The sequence below is a fragment of the Coturnix japonica genome, chromosome 2, assembly GCF_054131305.1.
Source record: "Coturnix japonica strain WE chromosome 2, WE-NBRP24, whole genome shotgun sequence".
In the NCBI taxonomy this organism is placed as follows: Eukaryota; Metazoa; Chordata; class Aves; order Galliformes; family Phasianidae; genus Coturnix; species Coturnix japonica.
Genome location: NC_140664.1, coordinates 68,085,908 through 68,109,790, shown reverse-complemented (window position 1 = coordinate 68,109,790; position 23,883 = coordinate 68,085,908). Strand labels below are relative to the sequence as shown.

Below are 23,883 nucleotides of genomic sequence, written 5' to 3'. Positions count from 1 at the left end.
TAAAAGTACACTGAAACATGCCTGTGCATAGTGCCTTATATAATCAGGCCAGCGGGAGCCTTCAGGATCACTGACTGGATTTCCTGGAATTCTGCACTTGTTTTTACTGTTTGTTTTGATAGAAAACAGAGGTGAAAGAGTCCTTGATGCAGGCACACCAGATGTTCAGACTGACACCTGAATGGTGCAATATGGAGAGATGAGACAACTGATGACAGCACTAAGGCATTCAGGCTGGTCCATCCTGAAGGACCCAGATGTGCCTGCAGTCAGTCAGCTTACCAGGCTGTACTATCAGAGTGACCTCAGCAGTGGACTGCTGCCTTGCTGAATCTGTGACTGTAAGCTGAAAGGTATAATCTCCTTCCTGCATTGCAGATAGCTGGAGGTATGGAGTCCGCACTCCCTACATGGCAGTGAGAGAGAGAGGAGAAAAAGCATTCACTACAAAAATATATTAAGAGAGCATATGTGGAGAAAAAGTAAAATGTATTTTAATTCAAAATAAGTACATGATTCGAGCAAAAGCACCTTGCAGACAAAAAGGATACTTAAAATTTTATGCACAGATATATATTCAGTAGTGCAACTGTCTATCAATCCAGAGATATATTTATCAACATCATATCTTAATTTCTTAATTTTTAGTATAATTCCTGCATTATTTGCAGCAGAAAGAAGTTATTCAGACCTTTCACAGTTTCATAATTACCCCTACAATATATGCTGTCAACAACATATCTTATTTTCTAAAATTATCTATACAAAGCAGTCTCTTTCCAGTTTGGAAAGCCTAAAGTATTTACCTTTTTTACACAGAGAGTTCACATCTCTCATAAAAATGGCTTCTGAAGTTCAACTGGAATCTTTATATTAATTACTCTATTAATCTAAACAGCTACAAGAACCTGCACCTTAGTGAGTGCAGGTGAACTGAAATTGTATTTGCATTGATTTGAGTTCTCAGATTTAAATAGCAAAAGATAAAATAAATATGTAGACATAAAAAACAAGAATAAAATCAATTAGCATTCATATGAAACCTGTGTTTTATTAAGGTTGAATGACAAAAAAAAAAAAAAAAAAACGCAAACCCACACCAGAGTGTCAGCAAGAAATTGACCAAAGTCTTGTAAGTTTTCACTCAGAATAGCAAGTTCTTGTTTGAGTCCTCCTGTTTTGAGGAAGATGAACAAAGGACAAAAGAACTTCCTAATACTACACAAGGAGAAACAGACATACCTGCATTGCTACAACCTTGTCTTTGCTTCTGGGACTGAGTGACCACTCATAGCTGACAATTTCATGGTCATCACTGCTCTGGTTTCCATTCAATGTGATGAAATTTTGGGGCAAAGTAACTGCCTGATTAGGTCCTGCATTCGCAATAGGTGGATAATCCACTGGTTTGTTGACACTCAGAGATGCAATTGTGGAGTTGGCTGCTCCATCTGAATCAATCACAGTGAGTCTACAGTAGAAAAAAGCAAGACTGGGAATTTGTTAGATCAGACTGCTGACAAGTCAGAAGCCAAAGATTCCCATTTTGCTGTCACTCAGAGAACAAAATCACTACCTAAACAGAGCCACTGATTTAACTTTTATGAACTTGTGTTGCAGAAAGACATAGCCTTCAACTAAGGTGGAAAGAAACTCAGAAGACTTCTTTCAATCACAGCTTGCAAGCTGTTTTTCTTTAAAAATGCATATCTATTCTGGATCCCAGATGAAACCTCCTCCATGCAGTCAATGGCAACTCCATCCATTTGCAGAGATTTTGCTACAAATTCTTTAAAAATGGACTCAGTGAAAAACAGTGACTTAATTCATCTGCTACAGCAGAACAATCCCTGCACCCAAAACTACTGTGGATACTCAGAATCTCTGTCTTATCATAGCACAGCAACAACTCGTAACTTTTAATTTCTTAAACGAACTGCTACTAATACTAATAAATACTAATACTATCAGCTCTGATTCTATAAGGAAATCTCAAGTCACAAAACAAAATGTAACATAGGCTTTCAACAGTCATTAGTGCCCTTAATAAATACAATGGCAAATTATCTAAAAACATGACACCTGAAAGTGATGGCAGACTGCTCTTCACATTGTAGGAACATCTTCAATTGACCCCTTTTGTGACTGCTACATACAGTCAACAACATGGAAGGGAGCCACTGTTGAAGTCTTCCCCACGAGAGAACAATAATGCTTACTGATCTTGCCATTAGCAACTGCATACCTCTGCAGTTAGGAGTACCTTCCAGCTAATTTCTTGTGAGCTTCAACAGGCTGCTTTATTGTTCAAGTACCTCAGCTTCTCCCAGAGACACGCAGGAAAACTCATTTCTTAATTCCCTTGTGTTCAGAGCATGCTTAAAAGCAATGTATGTAAGTGGGCTCTATCCTTTCTAACAGAGGAAAAGAAAATCATAATAATCTTCTGCCACTGTAAAATATGGAACAATTAAAGAACAAAGAACTGAAGCTGAAGTAATTTTTGGTGATGCTTATGCAAAGGGCCATGTTTAATGTATGCCATATACTGGTCATCAACAGGCTTCAACATTCTGCCGATGCTACACTGACATGGGACATACTGACCTACAGGCTGTAACCCACTGACAGCCAAGAGTGATTCAATGAAAAATGCACAAGTCCAGGACAAGGTGTTAAATTAAAATGTACAGGAAATGATCTCTGATTTTAATTAAAACACCAAGGACTATAAACATTGTTTTTATTGTCTGGCCAGAATCCACTGCCAGCAACGATTAACTGGAAGAAAACAGCAGCAAGGCAAAGGCCTTTAGGAAGAAAAGTGTAACTCTCCTAAAGACAGTACACCACAGAACTATGCAAGGATCAGTACTGTTCTGTCTGTCACCACTATTCAGGGTGACATACATCCCGACTTTAGTCTCATCTCTGGACATTTGCCATCTTCTAAGCTGATATATATAGATATAGATATAGATATAGATATTCTCTTCAGTTATTATGACAGGAAGTGGGAGGTTATTTAAGTTCTGATGCATTGATTTGCATAGGTTTGTGCTCCAGTGCATCATTATAGCAGTGTCACAAAATCACTGAAAGCACTTCTTAATGGAACTGGTCCCCGTGTTCCTTCATCATGCAAAATGAAGACAAACAGCATATAAAAGAAAAACGAACAATAACAACAACAACAGAAAGCCAACAAACATCTAGCTGACATCACAGAAATGCCTGAAACTCAAAAGGAAATCATCCATGCAGGTGTACCTGAAAGTGTAATTTCCAAGAACAAGGTTAGACAAATGCAAGACAGGTGTGTCAGCAGATGCTTTCTGCTTCCGCAAAGGACCTTTAATTTCCTCCCAATGGTAACTCACGATCTTCATATCATCTGTACTTTCTACATGAATTAAAGAAAAATGTGTCAGTACCTTGTGTAACTTCAGCCTGTATGAATACTTAAGTCTCTCATGCACTCATCCCTGTTTTTCTACAGTTTGTGTGCCATAGCTATTAAACCAGATGATGAGTTACTTTTTGAATACTTTACCATAAACAAAAGTAAAGTCAATCTCAGCCAGCCTCTCAGTGCGTGAATCACAGAACCACAAAATGGCTCAATGATCACTTAGTTCTAAACCCCTGCCACAGGCAGGGTTGACAACTGCTAGATCAAGCACTAGATCAGTTCAACTCCATCCAGCCTGGCCTTGAACATCTCCAGGGATGGGGCATCCACAACCTCACCGGGCAGCCTGTTCCAGCACCTCACCACTCTCTCAGTAAAAAGACTTCTCCCTGACACCTAATCTACATCTCCCTTCCTTTAGTTTAAAACTATCCCCCTTGTTCTGTCGCTATCTATCTGTGTATAAAGTTTATTTCCTTTCTGTTTATAATCTCCCTTTAAATACTGGAATGCCACAATGAGGCCTCCTCAGAGCTTTCTCTTCTCCAGTCCAAACAAACAAAGCTCCTTTAGCCTGTCTTCATAGAAGTGCTGCAGCCCTCTGATCAACTTTGTGGCTCACCTGTGGACTCAGTTCATAAGCTTTACTACTTCCTTGAGTTGGGGGCCCCAGACCTAGACGCAGTGCTCCAGATGCATTCCATGACATTCTACAGCCTGTTTGTTCTTAGTAAATATAAAAACAAACCTTTGCTTAACTTTAAAACAAACTCAAGAGGAGCAGTAATCAAAATGGCATGTCATCTCTCTATCATGAACCCAGACTGGCACAGAGGCCTGTAACAGGCAGGACATAAAGAGCCTCTAAGGCCACACACTACCTCAGTTCACAAGTAGAAGGCTGCATTTTACTACTATAGTCTTGATGTGCCGACTGTATTTCCACAAACACGTAAAGTCAAGCAATCATGTCTTCTGTAACTAAAAACATCAGAAACTGAAAGTCTTCCAAGTACAGTTCACTCTAGAACAAATATCATTTAATCTTATACACTTAATTAACTCATCCTTTTTAAAAACCACTTATAACCACACTCAAATTCCCAACACGGAGAATGACTCAGGGAACGTATGTGCATTGAATGAAAACAAAGAATTCTACATGGCATTGATAAACAGTATTTTAACTGTATTAAAAATACAGGGTGTAAGCAATTACATACGACTGCCATCAATGAAGGTAGAAGTTGTAGGTAAAGAAACTTCTTGTACTTTGGGAGAAGCAACAGCAACAGGAGGCTGGTTAATTCTGATTGCTGCGAGGAAGACAGGAATGAAAAAAAACTGTGAGGACCTGGGCAACCAGGATAATCTGGTAACTCTACTAATCAATAGCCCCCAGTAATATAAACCTAAAAATGACAGCTCTGCAGCATCTGCTGTCCAAGGGATAGAAATGGTGACTGAAGAGCAGCAGTCTTCTGCTGCAGCCCCTTCCATTTGGTATAATTCAGGGAAGACCAGTGCACTGTATCTTGCAGCTACAGCCAGTTGAGCATCTAGTGTCTGATCCTTGTAGCAGAAAAGGGGACCACAGAAGGTGTCATAATACTACCTCAGGCCTTGTACATGCTAGGCAAGATCCTTGGCTACACTTACTTAAAATGCTTTAAAGACACAAAGACATGAAATACATCTCTGCATAACTGAACTTCTCAATACCCTTGGAAGACAGACTGTTACACAAGCATGTTGTATTACCACTTGTGTTGAAGAAATTATTTTAGTCAACTGGTTACCTGGTTTGACAGTGACATTTACAAAACCTTCGCCAAAGGCATTTTCACCAGAAACTGTCACTTTGAAGGCGTAAAGTCCCACCGACAACTGAGACACAGAACAAATCCAGTTACATGGTGAAATATACAGATGCAATATGCATACAATCTGCCAGCCATGCTTTAAACATGGAACCCATAAAGAACCCATACAGAAGAAACGCTGGTTACTGTTTAGAGGTGAGGAACACAAAGCCAACACTGAGGAATTTTTACTCTATCTTAGAAAACTGTGAGAGCACCCTGAAGAACACATTCCTTAAGGTCTACAAAGGAGCTGGTGATACATGCAAGTGAGAAAAAACTTGTAGTAATTTGAATTCCTCAACTAAAGGCACCCTTCATCATAGGTTAAATTCCTGTAAAAGAACTGAACAAACTAAATAAGCTTGAGCTTTTGGTTCACTTACATGAGAGAGCTTCAGTGTCTGGGTGTACCTGCGCTCCATTTCACCACCATAATCAGCAGGGTGACTAATTAATCTCCATTCATAGTTGTACGATGTTTCTTAGCACAATAACACAACAAAAGAATAATCAGTTTTCCTGTCCAAGTAAGTCCAGGAAACAAAGAAATCAAGTTCACTGCCAGTCAGATAAAAATGTTATAACAGGAAATCATGAGTGCTGCTGTTTCAGACAGAAAAAGGAAGTGTTACAAATACAAGTTATACTTCTAGAGTATGCTGTAATTTGATAAAATAAGCAACAGTAACAGTCTTGTTAAATAACTTTAAAATCCATCTTCACATGAAGCAAAAGCATTTTACATGGCTACATATGAAATATGTATTCTTCACTACTGTAGCTCACAGTCTGGTGGTTTTAAGGTCAATGTATTCAGAATCTACTTTTATTTCCCCTTTCTGCTTAACAGCAAGATGCTATAACAAGGGCAACATAATCCTTACGTAGAAATCCCAGACTTTTTGTTGAATCATTTGCTAATGAATTTAGATTCTGAAAAATACAAGCCATTTCAAAATGTGTGAAATTCAAAGAAGGAAATGCCCTCAACAGTTGGATTCACAAAAAAAAAAAAAAAAAAAAAAAGTAGAAGGAGGAGACAAGAAAGACATCATCTCCTTAAATGCCGATGATCACATAGCTACATAACTCAGGACTCAGCTGCATCAGCTGCATTTACAAGTTGGTAGTGTGAACATGTCCTGTATGGGAGGGCCATTTAACTCACCTGTTGGTGGTGGTGGGACAACAAAAGCATTCAGTTCAACCTCATTTTTGGGTAGCATCACCTCAATGTTATCTCCAGCAGATACAATAAGTTCTTTTACTGTACGTAAGATAGAATATTATGTTTTAAAAGACAGGACAAGTACTGATCTAGCATCTTCATTATTTGTATCAGATTAAGCAGAATTTGACAATTAGGCAAAGATAATTAAATTAAAAGTTTCCCCACTGCATAACCAAGAAATACTTATAATAATTATAATCATGACTATGGCTACTTCAATTTTCATTGAGCTATTCCAGAAAGTTTTTCTTCTTCTTTGACTTAGCCATCAGAAGAGTGGAAGTTTGCACTTCTAAAATCTTTGAACCTCCATATGAGATGAGAATAAAATGGCTATATGAGGGTGATAACCAAAAGAGAAGGAGAGACTGTATCTTATACGGAGCACCTTTTCTGAATATTCTTTAGCCCCCTCCTGTGAAGGATTAGCTGCCCTGTTAACCTTCAATGGTAATGACTATTCATAGCCTTGGAGAAGAACCCTCTTGCAGCTCACCTCTTTTCATTACCTCCTACTGCTATCTGGCTAGTAGGACTGCATCCTGCTAGCCAGGTTCGGGCAGAAGGTGCCAGGAATGTCCCAAATCAGACCCATTCTATCAGGAAGCAAAGTGCTTAGCTCTATGTATCCCTCAGAAGTACAGAAGAACATACATCTGTGCTTCACTGATTCTTGTGGCCCTTTTAGCCCTTTGCCAGGATCCAAAGGAAGGGGAGAAACTTGCCAGAATAAAGGAGATACACTAACATGCACATAGAATTTAACACAGGTACCGACAGCAGAGCAGTTAAAGGCATCTTTTTCAAAATAAGAACATTTTGCTTGGTAGCTGGACGTCTTAAAAGCCTTCTTACAGCTCTGAAGTCATAAAAAACCACATTTTTTTCAGGATGGACGCGTTCTCCCCTGTTAAGGGCTGAGCTTCCTCAAGTCCCACCTGCGTCCCTGCATGATATCTGACAGCTATACATGGTGGGAGTCCTACTGAAAGAGTTTCTGAGAAAGAACAGTATTCTGAAGCCACACAAAAACAACAGTATGGCTAGAAGAGACTGTTGTGAAACCCCAGAAAAGTCTTAGGTATTTCTCACCAGTATAAAAATTCACTCATTAAGGAAATGCTCATAATCTTTGCTTTTTGCTGTATTTGCTTGAGTTATAATTTCCTACTGATGTCATGCTTGAATCAGAATTTTGCTACAGAAGTCACCAGCTAAAGGGGATGGAGTTTCCAGTGTTAGTGCAGGACTTCATGCTTAAGGTGGAATGAGGCTGCATTTGAACAGAATTCATAACTAAGAAAAAGATGCAAGCCTGACAGTATTAAAGTCCTCCTTGTCTCCTGTCCAGCAGGCCCTCAGATCTCCAGCTATGTTGAAATATTACCTGCTCTGGCAGCAGTAGCAGGAGGTGTAAATTGCTGCAAGGGTTCAGATGGCACAGTATTACTGGGAATAAGCATGATTCCATGTTCAGTGACACTGTCTGGTGCCACGGTAGGAGTCTGGGCTTTGTCTGACACATCTGGGGAGATTTCCAGTTTGTCTGATGGAGGAGAATAAGGAGAAACCTGAAAAATGAATTACAGGGAAACAATGGCTTAAATATGTCATTCTTTATCTTTACAGATTTACAGGTATGCTGCTCTTGAAAGAGCATGTGGGGTTCACCTACTGATTCATGTAGCCAGGAGGTTTTATTCATAAAGAATATCTATCAAAGGAGTGTTTGTGTCGTCCCCCCCCCCCCGCCCCCACATCAGTCTTTGTAGGAAATGCTAACCTTTTTCCCAAGTTTCAGAAAAGGACCGGATATTCACACTTTTTTCCCCCCTTTACTCACTTCTAATGAAGTGCCCTAAATCTCCCACTTCAGTCAACAAGCAGTAATGTTCTTCTCACCCACCACCCTTGTAAGTGATCCAAAACTGCAGTGAAAGACATAGCAAGTTACACAGGAGTAACCAAGCACTGTGTTAGCTTTTCCCATCACCCCTTCCTTCTCTCAGGCCCCATCACCTTTCAAAGACACGGTCTGAATGGGGCAGTATATTTTCCTTACTCTCTCCCACCAAGTCTTACTTCTAACCTTACATCTAGATGAAAACATTTTCCCTATTATGGCTATTGTGTGTGGCACACAAAGGCAGCAAATACCTGTGGTGCATTAAAAGGAGCATGGCCAGCAGGTCGAGGGAGGTGATCCTCCCCCTCTGCTCTGCCCTGGTCAAGTCTCACTTGGAGTACTGAATCCAGTTGTGGGCTCCCCGGTACAAAAAAGACAGGGATTTCCTAAAGAGAGTCCAGTGGAGGGCCACAAAGATGATAAATAGCCTGGAACATCTCCCCAGTAAGGAAATGCTGAGTGAACTGTGTCTGTGCAGCCTTCAGAAGACTCAGAGGGGATCTGATTAATGTTTATAAATTTCTTAAGTGTGGGAGACAAAGGGACATGGCCAACCTCTTTTCAGTGGTCTGTGGGGTCAGGACAAGTGGAAGTGGCCATAAACTGAAGCACAAGAAGTTCTGCACCAATATGCAAAGGAACTTTTTCACAGTTAAGGGTGATGGAGCACTGGAACAGGCTGCCCAGGGGGCTTGTGGATTCTCCCTCTCTGGAAATATTCAAGACCTGCCTGGATGCCTATCTGTGCAGCCTGCTGTAGAGAGCCTGCTTTGTAAGGGGGGCTGGACTTGATCTCTAGAGGTTCTGCCCAGCCCCTACAATTCCATGAAATACTGTTATCACTTATACCTAATCTACTATCAAAGCATAGGATTAAGTAGGTTGGTAAAATGCACACTCATATCATAGAATGGCAAAGGTAAGAAAGGACCTTTGGAGATCATCTATTCCCACTTCTAGGCTGTGATGGTGTCTCAGCTAGACTCTCTCAAATCTTAATAAACTTGCAGTTTTCCACACACACACTTCTGCCATTTCAATCCTTCCCTCCAAGAATCTCAGTTGCCTTCTTATCTTTTTCTTCCTTACAGTAACAGCAAAAAAAAAAAAAAATTGGCATTTTTACAGCAAAAGAAAGGCAGCCGTTGGTTACAAAACGTGTTGGAATTAAGGCAAATCCAGACAACACTGCTTGATTTCCTCTGAGGCTCAATAAACATAGCAGATGCTGACTTTACAGCCTGTTTCAACTTTCCCATTTCTCCCTTTCTGTTCTGATGGAGCCAAAGACAACTTAGAACTGATCAAAGCTGCTGACATAAACAGGGAAAAAGTGCATCGTTCTTAGATAGCTACACTACGTTTAAGTACTTAACAGATTTTAATTTTCATTTTTCTTATTACCAGACACTAGAAAAGGATTCTGAAAACAGAAATGTATCCAGTTTATCTTACTGCGGTCAAAAACAAAAACAAACAACATTGTCCCTTCTTATATACCTTGTCCCTCTCTCATGCTCTAAAAGCATTATAAAAACTATTTATTCAGCACTATTACATCTAAAACACCACTTTAGGCATTTACTAACATGAATCCTATAGAACAGATAGATGGAGGAACTTCTGTTTACTGGTCTTGGATGCTGGCAGGACCATTATCATTGCTAAGCTTATGACTTGTTATTGAAACATGAAGTGAGAGAAGGGCAGAACACCAAACCAGTCCTCTTATACCATGCTCAAGCCCTGTTGTCTGAATACTTCCAAAGAAACCCTATGAAGTCTTTGAAACAGTCTTGCTCCTTATCATCTGAAAAAGAAGTGTCCTTCAATGATTCATCTGCCTATTAAGTCAATCCTCTCCTCTTCAGCCTTCTCTATGTGGTAATGGACTGTAACTCACTCAAGTTTCAGGGTTATGTTACAAAACAACAACCTTGTTTTATATGTTGAACAAAGCAACTGTCAAGTGGCCTCACCTGCCTGCTTCTCAAGGGGCATACATACCTTTCCTTGCAAAGCATTGGCAGGCTGAGTAAGCAGCTCGACTGCTGCTCTGTTTTCAGACATCTTTCCAGGGAATGGTGTAATCTCTGGGAGAGCAGACAGCCTCTCTGTGGAGAGTTCACTGACAGAGCTGAGTTCAGATCTGTTTTTAGTTAGAAGGCTTTCAACCTTTCCAGCTTCCTCTTCCTGGTTATCTTCATTGTCACTGACTGAAGTATTGAAGTCATTTTCACCTGCTACCATCAGGCCCCAGTCAGCATAATCCGTGCTCTCCTTCTGTTCATGTTTGAGGCTCACCTGAAAGGGGTCCTGCTCCAAATCTTTATAATCATCTATGTATTCAGGTATCTCCTCAAGGCTGAGTTCTTTGCCAAGCAAAGGCAATTCCTCAGATGGCTCATTCTGACGTCCCACAGCGTGCACCATGCTTGGGATCACCTGCCCAAATCCCAGCAGTGAGGCTGGCCTCTGAGAAGGTCTCAGCACAAATATTAGATAGGACTTCACCGTCTCAATTGTTTTAGGTTCACAGCTCTCTTTGTGCTGGCAGTTCACAATGTAACAGCGTCGTTCAAACATCCAGGACAAGTCACAACCAGAGAGGTCACAACACGCAGTGATGCATTCAGACACTGATGTAGCATGAGGAACTCGCATAATTTTAGTGGTTTCTAAGTTGGGAGATATTACTGCACTTGAGTACGTGGCTCCTTCTCTGCACTGCTCACTGTAGGAACCTGGAACAACAACACTAGCATGAAGCTCAACACTGCAAGAGAAACATAATATTGTTTTCTACAACACAAAGAGACTTAAGACAGGAGACAAGATAAAGGCAGATTGTACCCAACTTAAATAAACTCATTGCTTTTAACCACTACTTTTCATACAGCACTCCCATTTGCAGCAGTGCTTGTACTTAGTGGGATTTTCAGTGTAGGATCTTAATGTATTTTACAAAGTCTCTCTTTTTCATTTGATACAAATGCCATCACTAAGAGATCAAAGTTAGCTGTGGATACTTAAAAGCAAGAACAGAGCAGGAAAGTGGAAAAAAATCATGTGGTACTTCCACTACACCCATAGCAAAAAAAAAAAAAAAAAAAAAAGATTAAAAAAAAACAAAAAAGGCAGCTACATGTCATTGCTCCAGCTGAGAAAGAAAGCAGCTAGGATTTACGTTTGATACACCAGATATCTCACTTGAATTTCATGAAAGGTCTCCCACATCAACATCATTGCTGGACTAAATATAAAAGCTCCAGAGACAGGGAGGGGAATTCCCTAAATTTGGCAGCTTTAACCACTTTCATTTATGAGGAATCCCAAGAGCTTGCTCCCATGGAGAGAATATTTACACCTCTGCTGCAAAGGAAAAAATGATACTACAATTATTTTCATAGAACATCAGAGATCATGAGTGTGAAGTGTTTAAATTGAGCATGAATCAACATAATGTATATCTTTTTCTACAGCTGTTTATTCTGTATGTTTTGAACTGCTGTTCAAAGTCCCTTTCTCCAAAATTCAACTTGAAGAATCTGACTGGGCTTCAAAGAATTGCTACATAAAACCAGCAATTCTTTTTAGCATTGTTTTCAATCAGACTTGCTAACTCAGCCATGAAAACATAATGCCAACACTGTGGAATTAACACAGTAATGGAGGACAGCGTTTGACCTGCCTGCCTTGCACATCACAACTCAGTAGTTAAGTGAGTTCTGGTGGCAGAAAATACATTATTAGTGATAGCACAGGAAAAAGACTGTATAACTAATGGATTCCAGCTCAAATCTGTAGAACTGATGGGAAAGAAAAGTGAGATCAGGGAGCAGAGACAGGCCAGCACTAGGGGTTAGACTTGAGCACGACCCAGAGCCCTGAGGAGATGCAGTCACACAATCAATATAGACTGAATATACAACTACTGAACTATCTGTGGAGCATCACATCAGTCTGGAACAAAGGCTCAGCTTGCAAGACAGGCTAAACTCAATGCAAAATACACACATGGACACCTCATCTTTCAGCCACTGACTTCTCTCTACTTTGCTCAAATAACACAGCAGAGGAATAGAAAGGGTGAGACTTTATGATGCTTTTGCAGAGCTGGCTATTTGGGATGAGGGAAAATAAAAAAAAAATCTTCCACAGTCCCTTTCATCTCCAAGAATATGTGACCCTTGCAAAGACTCTGAATTGCCATCACAAATTATTCCTTTAAGTTGGCTGCTCAACTTCAGACAGGGCATCCAGAGGAGCTCTAGGTTAAAACGATGAAGTTCTCTGACAGGCTTCTATATTAACCCACACAGCATGGGGATTAAGCAAGATGAGTGAAGAGATCTGCATGTAGTAGCAGGGCTAAAATCTTTTTGTGAAGACAGAGACATGGTGGGACAGCTGTTAAAAGTAGAATGTTGTCCCTCTATCTCAGTATTGGAAAGTCTGCACCTGGAACACGATGTACAGTTCCGGGCTCCAAAAAGAGTAGACTTGGAGCTACTAGAGTCCAAAGTAGAGCCATAAGAAGGATGAAGGAACTGAAGCATTTCAACTATGAGGAAAGGCTGAGAAAGCTGGGACAGTTTAGCATGGAGGAAACACAGGAGGGGTCTTACCAATGTCTATTAATACCTGAAGGGAGAGCACAAATAGTATGGACCCAAGCTCTTTTCAGTGGTGGGTAGTGTCAAGAACATAAGAAGGGCCTTCTGAATTGTGGGAAGCACTTCTGTGCAGTGTGGATGAGAAAGCATTGGCACAGCATGCCGTGAGAGGCTGTGGAGTCTTCTTGGAGATTTCCAAAAGCTGCCTGGACACCATGTTCCGGGTGTCCCTACTTAAGCAGGGGGAGCTGTACTAGATGACTTCTAGAGGTCCCTTCCAAATTAACCCATGTTTTACTACTCTTCCCTCTTATTTAGTGGCATTTATTTGTGTGTGGTGGGTTTTTACTAACATTTGAGTGTTTTTATATAAAACAAAGCATCCTTTGACACACAACCTGTGGTTCACCAGTGTGTATGTGGAAAGAAATGTCTATTCACCTTCTTCCTCACAAAGCTCACGACTAGCAGTAGCCAAGCATGTTTAAAAATGATAGCCTTCAACATAAGCCTAAGAAAATATATTTCTAAATAAAGAAAGGGATATGAAGTGATTTCTTGGGATGTGATGTAATAATAAGCAGACTGCATGGAGGAGAAGAAAACAAAATACTAAAGTAGACAAAACTATATTGGCAGTTACCTGCTGACTTATCTTTGTGCTTCTGCTGCAGTTAATCCAAGAATAAAGCACCACCGTATAAAGCAAATAAATTAAATCTAAGACTCTGCCATGAGAGCTTTCTTAAAGATACACAAATGCACTTCAGTAACACTGTTATATAAGGCCTGTCTTAAGTGCAAGGTTAGCTGATGCCTGATCAAGAGGGGAACTAGACTGAACTCCCAGGTGCAAAATAAACTGTCTTTCTTGTGGGAAGCAGCATCTTCTCTCTATGCAATAGATATCTGTGCATAAAGTCCATATCTGTGCATAAGTCCAGTTCAGTTAGCAGGGCACTTTAAATTTATAGTCTTTATTCATAGATAGGAAAAAAATATATTCAATTTCATTAATGCCCAGAATAATTTAAACCTATTCCAATATAAGCTAATTTCATCAATGAATGGACATAATCTAGTGGAATTAAACTTTAATAAGGAATGCCTGTAGAAATTATGAGCTACATCTGGAGATCCAGGAAATCAGGCATTCATACTGTATGAAATGCTAAGTGAGAGAGCGTCATGGTCTTGACTGGAATAGAGCTAATTTTCTCCATACAGGCTCATACTATTGGTTTTGGATTTATAATGAAAATAGTTATGATAACTCTGCAATGTTTTTTAATGCTACTGAGCAGTGCTTGCACAGAACCAGACTTTTCTACTTCTGATGCTGCCCTGCCAGCAGAGAGCCTTGGGGTGCACAAGGAGCTGGGAGGGGTCAGTGTCAAGACAGCTGACCTCAAATGATATCCCATATCAAATGAAGTTATACTCTAGGGAAAAAAAAAGAAAAAAAAAAAAGCTTGGGGGAAAATATATATATATATATATATATATATATATATATATATATATATATATATATATATATATGACCCAACACTCGCCTTAGCTGATTAATCAGAGGTTCAGGCTGTGATTACCAATTTCCCATACATACTGCTAGGAAAATGTTGATGCCAGTGGAAGATGGGTTCTCTGAACAACAACATCCTCAACAGGATACTGGAAAGCACCAAATCTGGACTATACGTTGGGCATGGAAGGACAAGATTGGCAATTTGTTGCATTATCTTCAAAATGGTATGGGGCCTGTGTATGGGAAAATGTTGATCACAGCCTGAACCTCTGATTGACCACCTAAGACAAGCAAAGAGTCAGCTGCAGGAGCACAGGTGAAGCTGCAGAAGCACAGGTAAGCCTGGATCCACCTCTCCTAGATCCCATTTAAGGGCTGACTGCAACTGAGGAAGGACCTCTTTCTCCAGAGATTGCTCCTTTGTGGAGTTTACTGTGAGCCTTCAACATCAGTGAGCATTTCCATTTATTATAGATCTTCTTTCCATCATGATAATCTTAATAAAAGATCTGTATAACCTTTTTTTACTTATTGATTGTACAGGCCTGACATTATTGTATCACAAGAGAAAGGTTGTCTCAGGCCTTCAGCTTAATCAGAGTCACAACTGAGTGGTCAGAGTTGAGGTCTGTCAGAGTTCTAGGAAATCCAGAAGAGTTGCTACTTTCCTATACCAAAAGACAGATACCACTTCATGCACTGAGGGCTACATCTTATACTTCTTACTTCAAAGGGGAATTCACATCACACCCTCACTGGACTGCCACTTTGATTCTGGCTCATAGTGCTGACAACACATCTTGTCACCAGCGACGATACAATTCAGGAAACTGTCACCTTCAGCCTTGTATTTTTTCAGTGGGTCCTAGCAACCTTGTACATGTACCTTCTGCCATTACTGTACCCAATGCAGTGAAGCTGATATTGAGCTCTGTACACAGATTCCTCTGCCAGTTTGAAGACAAGAGCTGATCAAGACACTCCTCATTTTGTGGTGTGACAGCTGTGCATGGCTGTCTGGAACATGGCTTGCTTTCATGTTACTGTCACCACTGCTGAAATACACTACCTACTGCTTGGACTCCATAAATGTTCAGCAAGCGCTGAGGAATGTCCAGAAGTGCCTTTTTTCCCCCCTCATGGAGTAATTCAATGACATGCATTGGCTTCATATGCTCATCCATGTCAGATGTCATTTTTCACAGACTGCCTCACTGCTGCCATCTGTCACATGAGAACAAAATGCAACAGAGTACTGGCAGGAAAGTTCAACCTCTACTGCTGTACCACCAACATACATCTCTGGCATTGCAGGTTAACATAATAAAGTGGAAAGAGCTACTTTCAGAGCACCTGAGCTGTGTGCGCTCATACCTGAGATACAAGGAAAGGCTTGGACTGCAGAGAGCAGTTTGAGTAGAGCAGTCTTGTTCCCAGATAAATGAGGAGGAGGTAACAAAACTGACATAAAAGGAAAACAAGACTTTCTATATATGTACATGGAGGATATTCCAGTCTGCTAGCAACTCATGCTAATAAAAGCATACAACTATGACTTTCTTTACAGCCAACATTCAGCATTTACTGCACATTATAACCTTCTACTGAAGAGCGTGTGTATTTTTTATTTGGTTGGTTTTTGGTTGTTTCCCCACTTCCCTCTGTCCTTTCTCCTCTACCTCAAGAGGCTGAGTACCAGCTACAGGCTCCACAGAAATATAGCATAGGTGACTACTTACAAAAGGGTATACTTACTTTATTCTCCTAAAAAGCTTGCTTAATGATTACTGCAAGACAGCTAACAGTGCAGCTGTAGTTAATCCCCCTCAACCACCTTTTTCCAAACTCCAGTCCTCTTGAAATTGGCACCAAACAACCTCCCAAAGCTGCATTCCCTCACAGCAATGAGCAGCTAGATATGAAGCTGTACTTGTGAGAACTCACTGAGGAGCTATAAGGTTTCCTAATTCTTGCCTTATTCACACACTATTTACTTGTCCACATACACTCCAAAAGCAGTTGCTTCACTCGCTCTGTGTCACTGAGAAACAAAAGAAGTAAGCTCCTACCTGTTATTGCCCATAGTAACAGGCCAAAAGCACCAAGTCCAAATGCCATGCTGCACTGAGAAGGCAGAGACAACGGCTTTTCTGACCAGCTGTGTTAATGTTGGCTTCCTTTAAGATTATTTAATGCTCTGCTATGGCTGTGAAGTACTGCAACAAACAGGACAGAAAGAAATGGGTCAGATGTGAGCATTAATTAGAACAGTACTGTAAAAGCAAATAAACAGGTTAAATGCAGACTTTATTATTTCCTGAATTCTTGACTGACTATATAATAGATGAAGCAAGAACAAATTACCAACCTGGAAGCCTCATTCTCTGAAGATACTGACACATTCCAGATAGATTTGCATGGTTGGGATCCTATACCTCCAAACCACAAATATTCTGGCTGGTTAACTGGATAGCCAGATCCTGGGTTTTTTTGTGTTTTTTTGTTTGTTTGTTTTTGGGTGCTTTTTTTTGGGGGGGGGGGGGGAGGGGGGAGTGGGGGAAGGATTTATATGGAAACTGGCAGGGACTCTTAATTGAAGAACCATAGACAATACAGCTCAAGACAGCACCCAAGCTATTCCCTCCCCACTATCACAGTAATGCAAGTAGATACTTATTCAGAATTCCAAAAGTAGGATACTGTCAAGGAGCATCAAGTTTCCCAAATGAGGGAACCAAGGCAACAAATGCTAAAGAAGGAAAAAAAAACATCACGGACCCTGCACATTAGCTACAGTTATTGAACAGCCTTAAAGTTAAAAGAAAAGGGTAAAACAAAAACAAGTTCCAAGTAGAAAAAAGGTGAGGTTTCCAGCAAGGTCTTTGCAAAACCAGGAAAGATTAGCATTAATGTCCCCCAAAACTGATACTTCCTTTAAAATATAACTTCACATTTGTAATCTTTTTTTAAACCAACAGCAGAAGACTCTTTCTTAAGGGCAGATGAAGAGAAAGTTGGTCTCGATTTATTTTTAAGCCACATAATTAGAGTTTACCACTAAGCACACACACACACACACACATACAAACCTGTCAAAAAACCAAAAGCCAACAAACCTCCTCCACCATACAGTATCTCTACAATGCTTCAAGCACTATTTTGGTTCTGTACTGACTCCTATGCCAAGATATGAATTGGTCCAGGTGTTCGTAGTACCCTTCACTCCTTCCCAGTAGCAGCCAAAAGGATCAGATGCATGTAACAGACTGTAAGCCCTTTAGCCAACAGAAAAAAAAACCACACTTGGCAACAGAACAACACAAGGTCAGGTATTATCCCAATAGGAAGGAATAATACCTTCACTTCCAGTGAAGACCTTGTGTGGATCAGCTTTATAGCAGAGGCTGACACCAAGAGACTCTTCAAAGAAGCATAAAACCATGACAAAATTCTGTGATAAGAGCCACTGGATAGTGGGACAGCCCCTGAAACACAGTGGCACTGGGATGCAGGGGACAGCAGCCAACCCCTCTCCATGTGTGGTGACCCAAGAGTGCAACATACAGGGCAGGCAAACACAGCAAAGCATGGCAGAAGGGTTTGGCAAGGCAGTTTGTGTGGGGCAGGCAAGCAGGGTAAGCAGGAGGGCAGAGTATTCCTCCCCACACAGGAGACCGGCTCATCTATCAGCTACCCTCTAGAGAACAAATCTAGCCAAGGACTCCATTAAGCAGAAAGCTCTGGCCAAAAAGAATGCAGCAACTCAGAGTGTCTACCAAAAAACATGGTGGTTCTCATCTTTGATTAGAGGGAGAACCTGAACACGATGCTACCAGTGCAGGGCAACAGGGATTCCAACTGCATGAGATGTTAGCAGGTGGATGATGTGCTCAGTACAGTGGCAGAGCTCAAGGAGGAGGTGAAGAAATTAAGGAGCATCAGAGAGTGAAAGCTTGAGATAGATTGGTGGAGCAATTTCCTGCCAAACTCGCAAGAAGGATGCCAGAGTGATATCCATGAAACAGTGGTGGAAAACCAACCAACAAGTGGTAACTGCTGTTCTGAGAAACCACAGTGCCATTATTTGTATCAATATCAATTCTCTTTGCTATTAATCAAATAGGTACTCTGCAGTGAAATGAAATGAGTCCTGCAAAGGGAAAGCTTAGAGGTCCTGCACTTTGGCCACGACAACCACAGGCAATGCTACAGGCTTGGGACAGAGCAGCTGGAAGACTGTATAGAGGAAATGAAACTGGGAGTATTGGTTAATGATCAGCTGAAGGGCAACAAAGCTGGTGAGGGGTCTGGAGCACAAGTCTTATGAGGAGCAGCTGAAGGAGCTGGGATTGTTCAGTCTGGAGAAGAGAAGACTAAGGGGAGACCTCATTGCTCTCTGTAACTACCTGAAGGGAGGTTGTTGTGAGCTGGGGGTTGTCCTCTCATGTAAATGGTGATAGGACTAGAGGGAATGGCTTCAAGCTGCACCAGGGAAGATGCAGGCTGGACATTAGGAAATACTACTTCTCCAAAAGAGTAGTCAGGCAGTGGAATGAGCTACCCAGTGAGGCGGTGGAGTCACTGACCCTGCAGGTGTTCAAGGAACATTTGGACATTGTGCTCAGGGACATGGTTTAGTGAGAACTGTTGGTGATGGGTGGATGGTTGGATTGGATCTTCTTGTAGGCCGTTTCCAATCTTGGTGATTCTGTGAGTTCTCAGATGGCATCTTGTCCCTTGCCCCAAGAGAAGACAAGACATCCTTCAATCCTCTTCTAGATTGCTATCTAAACTGTTCCCAAGACTCCCATGAAAGACATTTCAGAATTTTGCCATATATCTTCTTTCACTGTTCATTTTTACAGCTAGGAAACAGACCTCAAAACAACTATCCCACTGCTGCACATACATTACTTCTGAATTTTGAATGGAAAAAGAAACAGATTTAGCAAACAGGTGGTATGTTTTTCAAGCTCAGAGAGCTTAAAGCTGTTATTGTCCAGCAGGCGTGTGAAGGTCTGTGCAGTGGCGGTGTAAGGTCTCAGTCCAATTCCTGGTCTAAGTATAATTAAGACAGAAAGCATGAAATAAAGCTAGCAACAGCACACAGCACAGTCCGGTCACGAGGTACCATTTGCAGGTGAACATTGAAACATTCTGGGAAACTTCAGTAAACTATGAGGACTGCTTGTTAACTAATGCCTCCTATTTTATTATGTTGGCCCACGACATCAGAGGCAGATGTTGGCAGTATGGCAGCAGAGGTTGAATCTTCCTGCAAACATTCCATTGCTTTGTAGCTGAGAATTTGCTCTATCAAGTAGAGTCACTGTGCTCTATGTAGTGCTTTCCATATATTTCCATGGAAATATACATAGGAGGCTTTCTCTAAGTGCCATTTCCTGAACTACAGTCACTATTGAGAAATTCCAACCTTTAGCAGAAAAAAAAGGTTATGATTGCTGCAGAAAAGAACCCTACAGATTGAATCCACAAGGCTCACAGTCTAACATTAAATACTTTTTCTTTCTTCTCATTTAAGGAGAACTTCATAGGACAAAGCAGTGCCCCACTTAATTCACTACCTAGGATTTAGGAGCTACTGCTCCTGATATGTGATCTCTCCTTTGAGGAATTTTTCCCTATGAGCCTAGATCCTTTGAGACAGGCAAGTATTCTTTCCCTGTCTGACCCTTTCGCTATTTTGCTCTTGTATCACCTATCCACTACACCAGTCTTTCCAACTGTAACAAACACAAAAGCTCTCTGGAATTCTTTTCACTGGAAATGAAAAGCAAACTTTCCATTTTATGGCTTCTGTTACTTTTATGGAAGATGACTGACATTGTCTTCATCAATTAGCAATACAGCATCTATCAGAAGAAACAGTAAGTTGACACTTGAAGATAAATGGATGAGCTAGGATTTCAGGTAATCTTTCCCTATTAAAACAACATAGTGTTATAAAAGCAGACTTCCAAGTTACCTAAGTCCATCTAACTTGTGATAGCTTTCAGTGACTGCTCACAGACTGATAGACCGGCTCAAACAATGCAAATACTACTGTCAACAGAACTAATTAATCACTTCCAAGATTATTTAACATCCAACCACTGGCTGAGATAACACCATTTGCAGTGCAGAGAAAAAACAGTCATGTATGGTGGCTTGGGTACAAGAAGACATGGCCAGAAAAGCCATGATCTTGGAGGTGATGTTTAGAAACATTCTTTCAACGTGTGCCTTCCTGGTCTACTGCTTCTTAAGAAAAGACTTAATGTAGATGATGTACATCCATTTCTACATTTGAAAGCTTGTGTGTTGATAGAAGAGCAAAGGAAGAAATACTTCATCTCAGTCAAAAAAAGGTAGGAAAAAGTCTATTCACCCATATGACCATGCTATGTTTTATACCCACTATTAGCCTTCAACTTGAAAAAGGAAAAAAAACACACACACAAAAAACTGACACCAGGGTACCTCCATTCATATTTCCAGCATGATTTACTCAATTATTATCTGTTAACCGCAACCCCATATCATCTTGAAAAATACTCAATACAGTCAGACCCTGACACTGGAAAAAAATAAAATAAAAAAAAATCAGACATTTAAATGGAAAAAAAAAAAAAACCAGAGTACCTGCAGCTAAATTCTATTATAAATTTGTTCAAAAGGCCAGTTTGTAAAAGAAATTGAAAACTAACTGCTTGACAGTAAGAGGGATTTCTCCCCAAGGGTATAATATCCATTACTGTGGTTCTGTACTTGTTCTACAGCCTTGAAATTAGAAACTGTTTGGATGTTCAGCACTTGATCACAGACCAACCTCTAAATGCCAAAATGCTACTAAATATATGCATTTAGTGGCATTACTAAGAAGCAAAAAAGCTGTTGTTGTTTGGTTGGGTTTTTTTGTTTGTTTGCTTTTTAAGACAAGATCCATAAGCTAAGCTTGTGACACAAACATGTGAAGAAGTTAATAACAACAGTTATTCAAATGGAAAGGGTCCCCACCTGAAACAGAAGCTGGGATAGTTTTGAACTGTTCCCAATGGACATTATACCAGCAGGTTCAGAAACCTGTCAGTGAAAAGTCTTGGAACTCTCCCATTTCCACACCACTGTATTTAGTTGCCATCTCTTCCTGCTAAGACAGCATCAAAAACTAAGAAGGCAAAACTGAAGCAAGCTATAGCTCCCCCCAAATTATCAAGACTTCCTCACTGTATGCTATCATTAGAACTGATAGAATCATAGTTCACTGGTAGGTAACTAATTACTATGCAAAAGAATCTTGCTTACAGGTGGTATTTTTAACCAAGGAAATTAAGTTGTTAATGAAAAGCCCTTCCATTCCCCCAACACAATAGTCCCTGAAAAAAAAGCTGGAAGCAGATGAGGCTGGGCAGGCGAGCATCCTAAAGCACAGCCTCTTCCACAGGCCACGAACATGACTGCAATTAGCATCAACCATGCAAAATCCAGGTTACATTGCCTTTGTCTTGTTTCTAAGGGAAAAGTATCGGTCTGTGTACACGTGCACCACTCAGACACACAACCTGATGTGCAATACGCTGAGCAACTCAATCCTCAGAACCTCAGTTACCAAAATAAGGATGATCAGTATCATCTGTTAACTTTGTACCACCCTGGGTTTTTAAAGATGTAGATCTGGCTTAAGACAATGCCTAATGATGAAATAACAGTTTCCTCCCATACATCCCTGAGCCGGCTGTCGTCTATTCTCACTCTCCCGGCCTAACAGGTTGCACGCAACAGATTCTGCCCGTGGGCTGGAGGTGGTGGGAAGACAGGCACAACTCCCTGAGGAACGAATTACCGCTGTCCCGTCAGCACTTCATCGGGATGCTCACAGCAGTACCGAGGCGCTGCCCACCCCTCGGTCCCTTCCCTTCCCCGCGAGGTGGGCCGCCGGCAGGACAGCTTCGGGCTGCCCGGCCCCAAGGCAGCGAGCGGATACGCCCGGCTCCGTTTGCCGCCCCTTTCCCCCCGCACCGACACCCGAGGCCACGGCAGGCAGCCTACCTGACGGCGGCGGATGGCTGCAAAGGGAGCCTCCGCCCCGTGGCTCCTGCGGTTGAGCAGCAGAGGAGCCGGTGGTTAGCGCTGGAGGGCCGGGCAGGCTCGGCGGGTACGGGCCGGTGGCGACGTGCCGCCCACCGCCGCGCCGCTGCTGACTCAGGAGCGAGCGCCGTTCGTCCGCACACCGCCCAGGGGCGGCCGCCACGTTCCGCGCAGGTTCATCGCCCAAAGACCACCCCGCGCACCGCCCCACAGCTGAGGCTGCCGAGTTTCACCTGCTGGCGGCAGGGAAGGGAGAAAGATGCGGAACGCGAGATTGGCACCGCTCCGTGTCCACAGAGGTGGAGGAGCTCCGTGCCAGCACTGAATGAGAGGAGGCGCCGCGCCTCCATCTTGAGGAGGGGGCGCAGGGAAAGGGCCGCGCTCGGGGGCAGCAGGTGGGGCCGCCCCCCGGCAGGGCTGCCGGCTCCAAATGGCGGCCTAAGCACACAGAGCCGGGTCCTGCTGCAACGGAGCAGCCGTGTCTCAAGAAGGATGATCCCGAGAAGGGGCGTTCTGGAGTGTTGGTGCTGCCGCTGGAGATGGGGAATTAAAAAAGCCCAGGGAATCTGGAGAGGCTCCCATCGACTGGAAGCTGCCAAATGTTATTGCAGTTTTCAAGAGGTGTAACGAGAGCCTGGTAATTATTTAGAGGCCCATCAGTCGCACTTCAGTGCCTGGTAAAATTAAGGAGGAGGCTCTTTTGTGAGTTACTGAAAAGCATTTCAGAGTTAGTGCAGTTATTGGTTGTAGTCAGCTACGATGGGCTCACAGGGGGGGAAGTTGTGTTTAACGAACTTACCCTTTTGCAGAGGTTATTCACCTAGCTGACCAAAGCAGAGTCCATCAAATTTAGCCATGTTGTATTTCAGCAAAGCTTTTGGTACAGTTTCTCACAGTATCCCCTTCGACAAAATGCCCAGCATACAACTAGATAAAAGCTTAACGTGGTGTGTGAGGGTACATGCTGTTCCGTGAGGCTGGTAGTCAGCCTTTAATGCGATTCCACAGGGCTCAGTTATCATTATTTTATTTTTTTCATCAATGACATGAATACAGGGCTTAAAAGTATACTGAGTAAGTCTGCAGAAGACAGGAAATTGAATTCTACACCTGAGATGGGGTAACCTTGTATTTATGGAGGCTGGAGAGCAGCCAAACAGAAAGGGACCTGTGGTTCTGTTAGGGGGCAGGCTGAAGGAGGGTGCTGGACTAGATGATCTCCAGAGGTCTCTTCCAG

The 23,883-nt window shown here is 41.8% G+C and overlaps 1 protein-coding gene across 7 annotated transcripts in view; it reads right to left on the bottom strand.

Moving 5' to 3' along the window:
* KIAA0319 (KIAA0319 ortholog) overlaps positions 1–23,262 on the bottom strand; it is a 41,393-nt gene extending 18,131 nt beyond the window's left edge. For 6 of the 7 annotated variants that reach the window (XR_014942724.1, XR_014942725.1, XR_014942722.1 and 3 more), the window contains exons 1-11: positions 22,608–23,201; positions 16,628–16,774; positions 10,422–11,158; positions 7,896–8,079; positions 6,446–6,544; positions 5,661–5,758; positions 5,212–5,299; positions 4,636–4,728; positions 3,271–3,403; positions 1,243–1,471; positions 283–406 (exon numbers count right to left, since the gene is read on the bottom strand). Coding sequence is in view for 3 of the 7 variants with exons in the window: in XM_085537746.1 (XP_085393872.1) it covers positions 283–406; positions 1,243–1,471; positions 3,271–3,403; positions 4,636–4,728; positions 5,212–5,299; positions 5,661–5,758; positions 6,446–6,544; positions 7,896–8,079; positions 10,422–11,158; positions 16,628–16,676 (1,834 nt within the window). In the remaining 4 variants the exon portion in view is untranslated. Of the gene's footprint in view, positions 1–282; positions 407–1,242; positions 1,472–3,270; positions 3,404–4,635; positions 4,729–5,211; positions 5,300–5,660; positions 5,759–6,445; positions 6,545–7,895; positions 8,080–10,421; positions 11,159–16,627; positions 16,775–22,607 lie in introns of all 7 variants that reach the window. The other variant, XM_015854769.3, reaches the window with a different exon arrangement.
* Between the last annotated feature and the right edge of the window lie 621 nt (positions 23,263–23,883).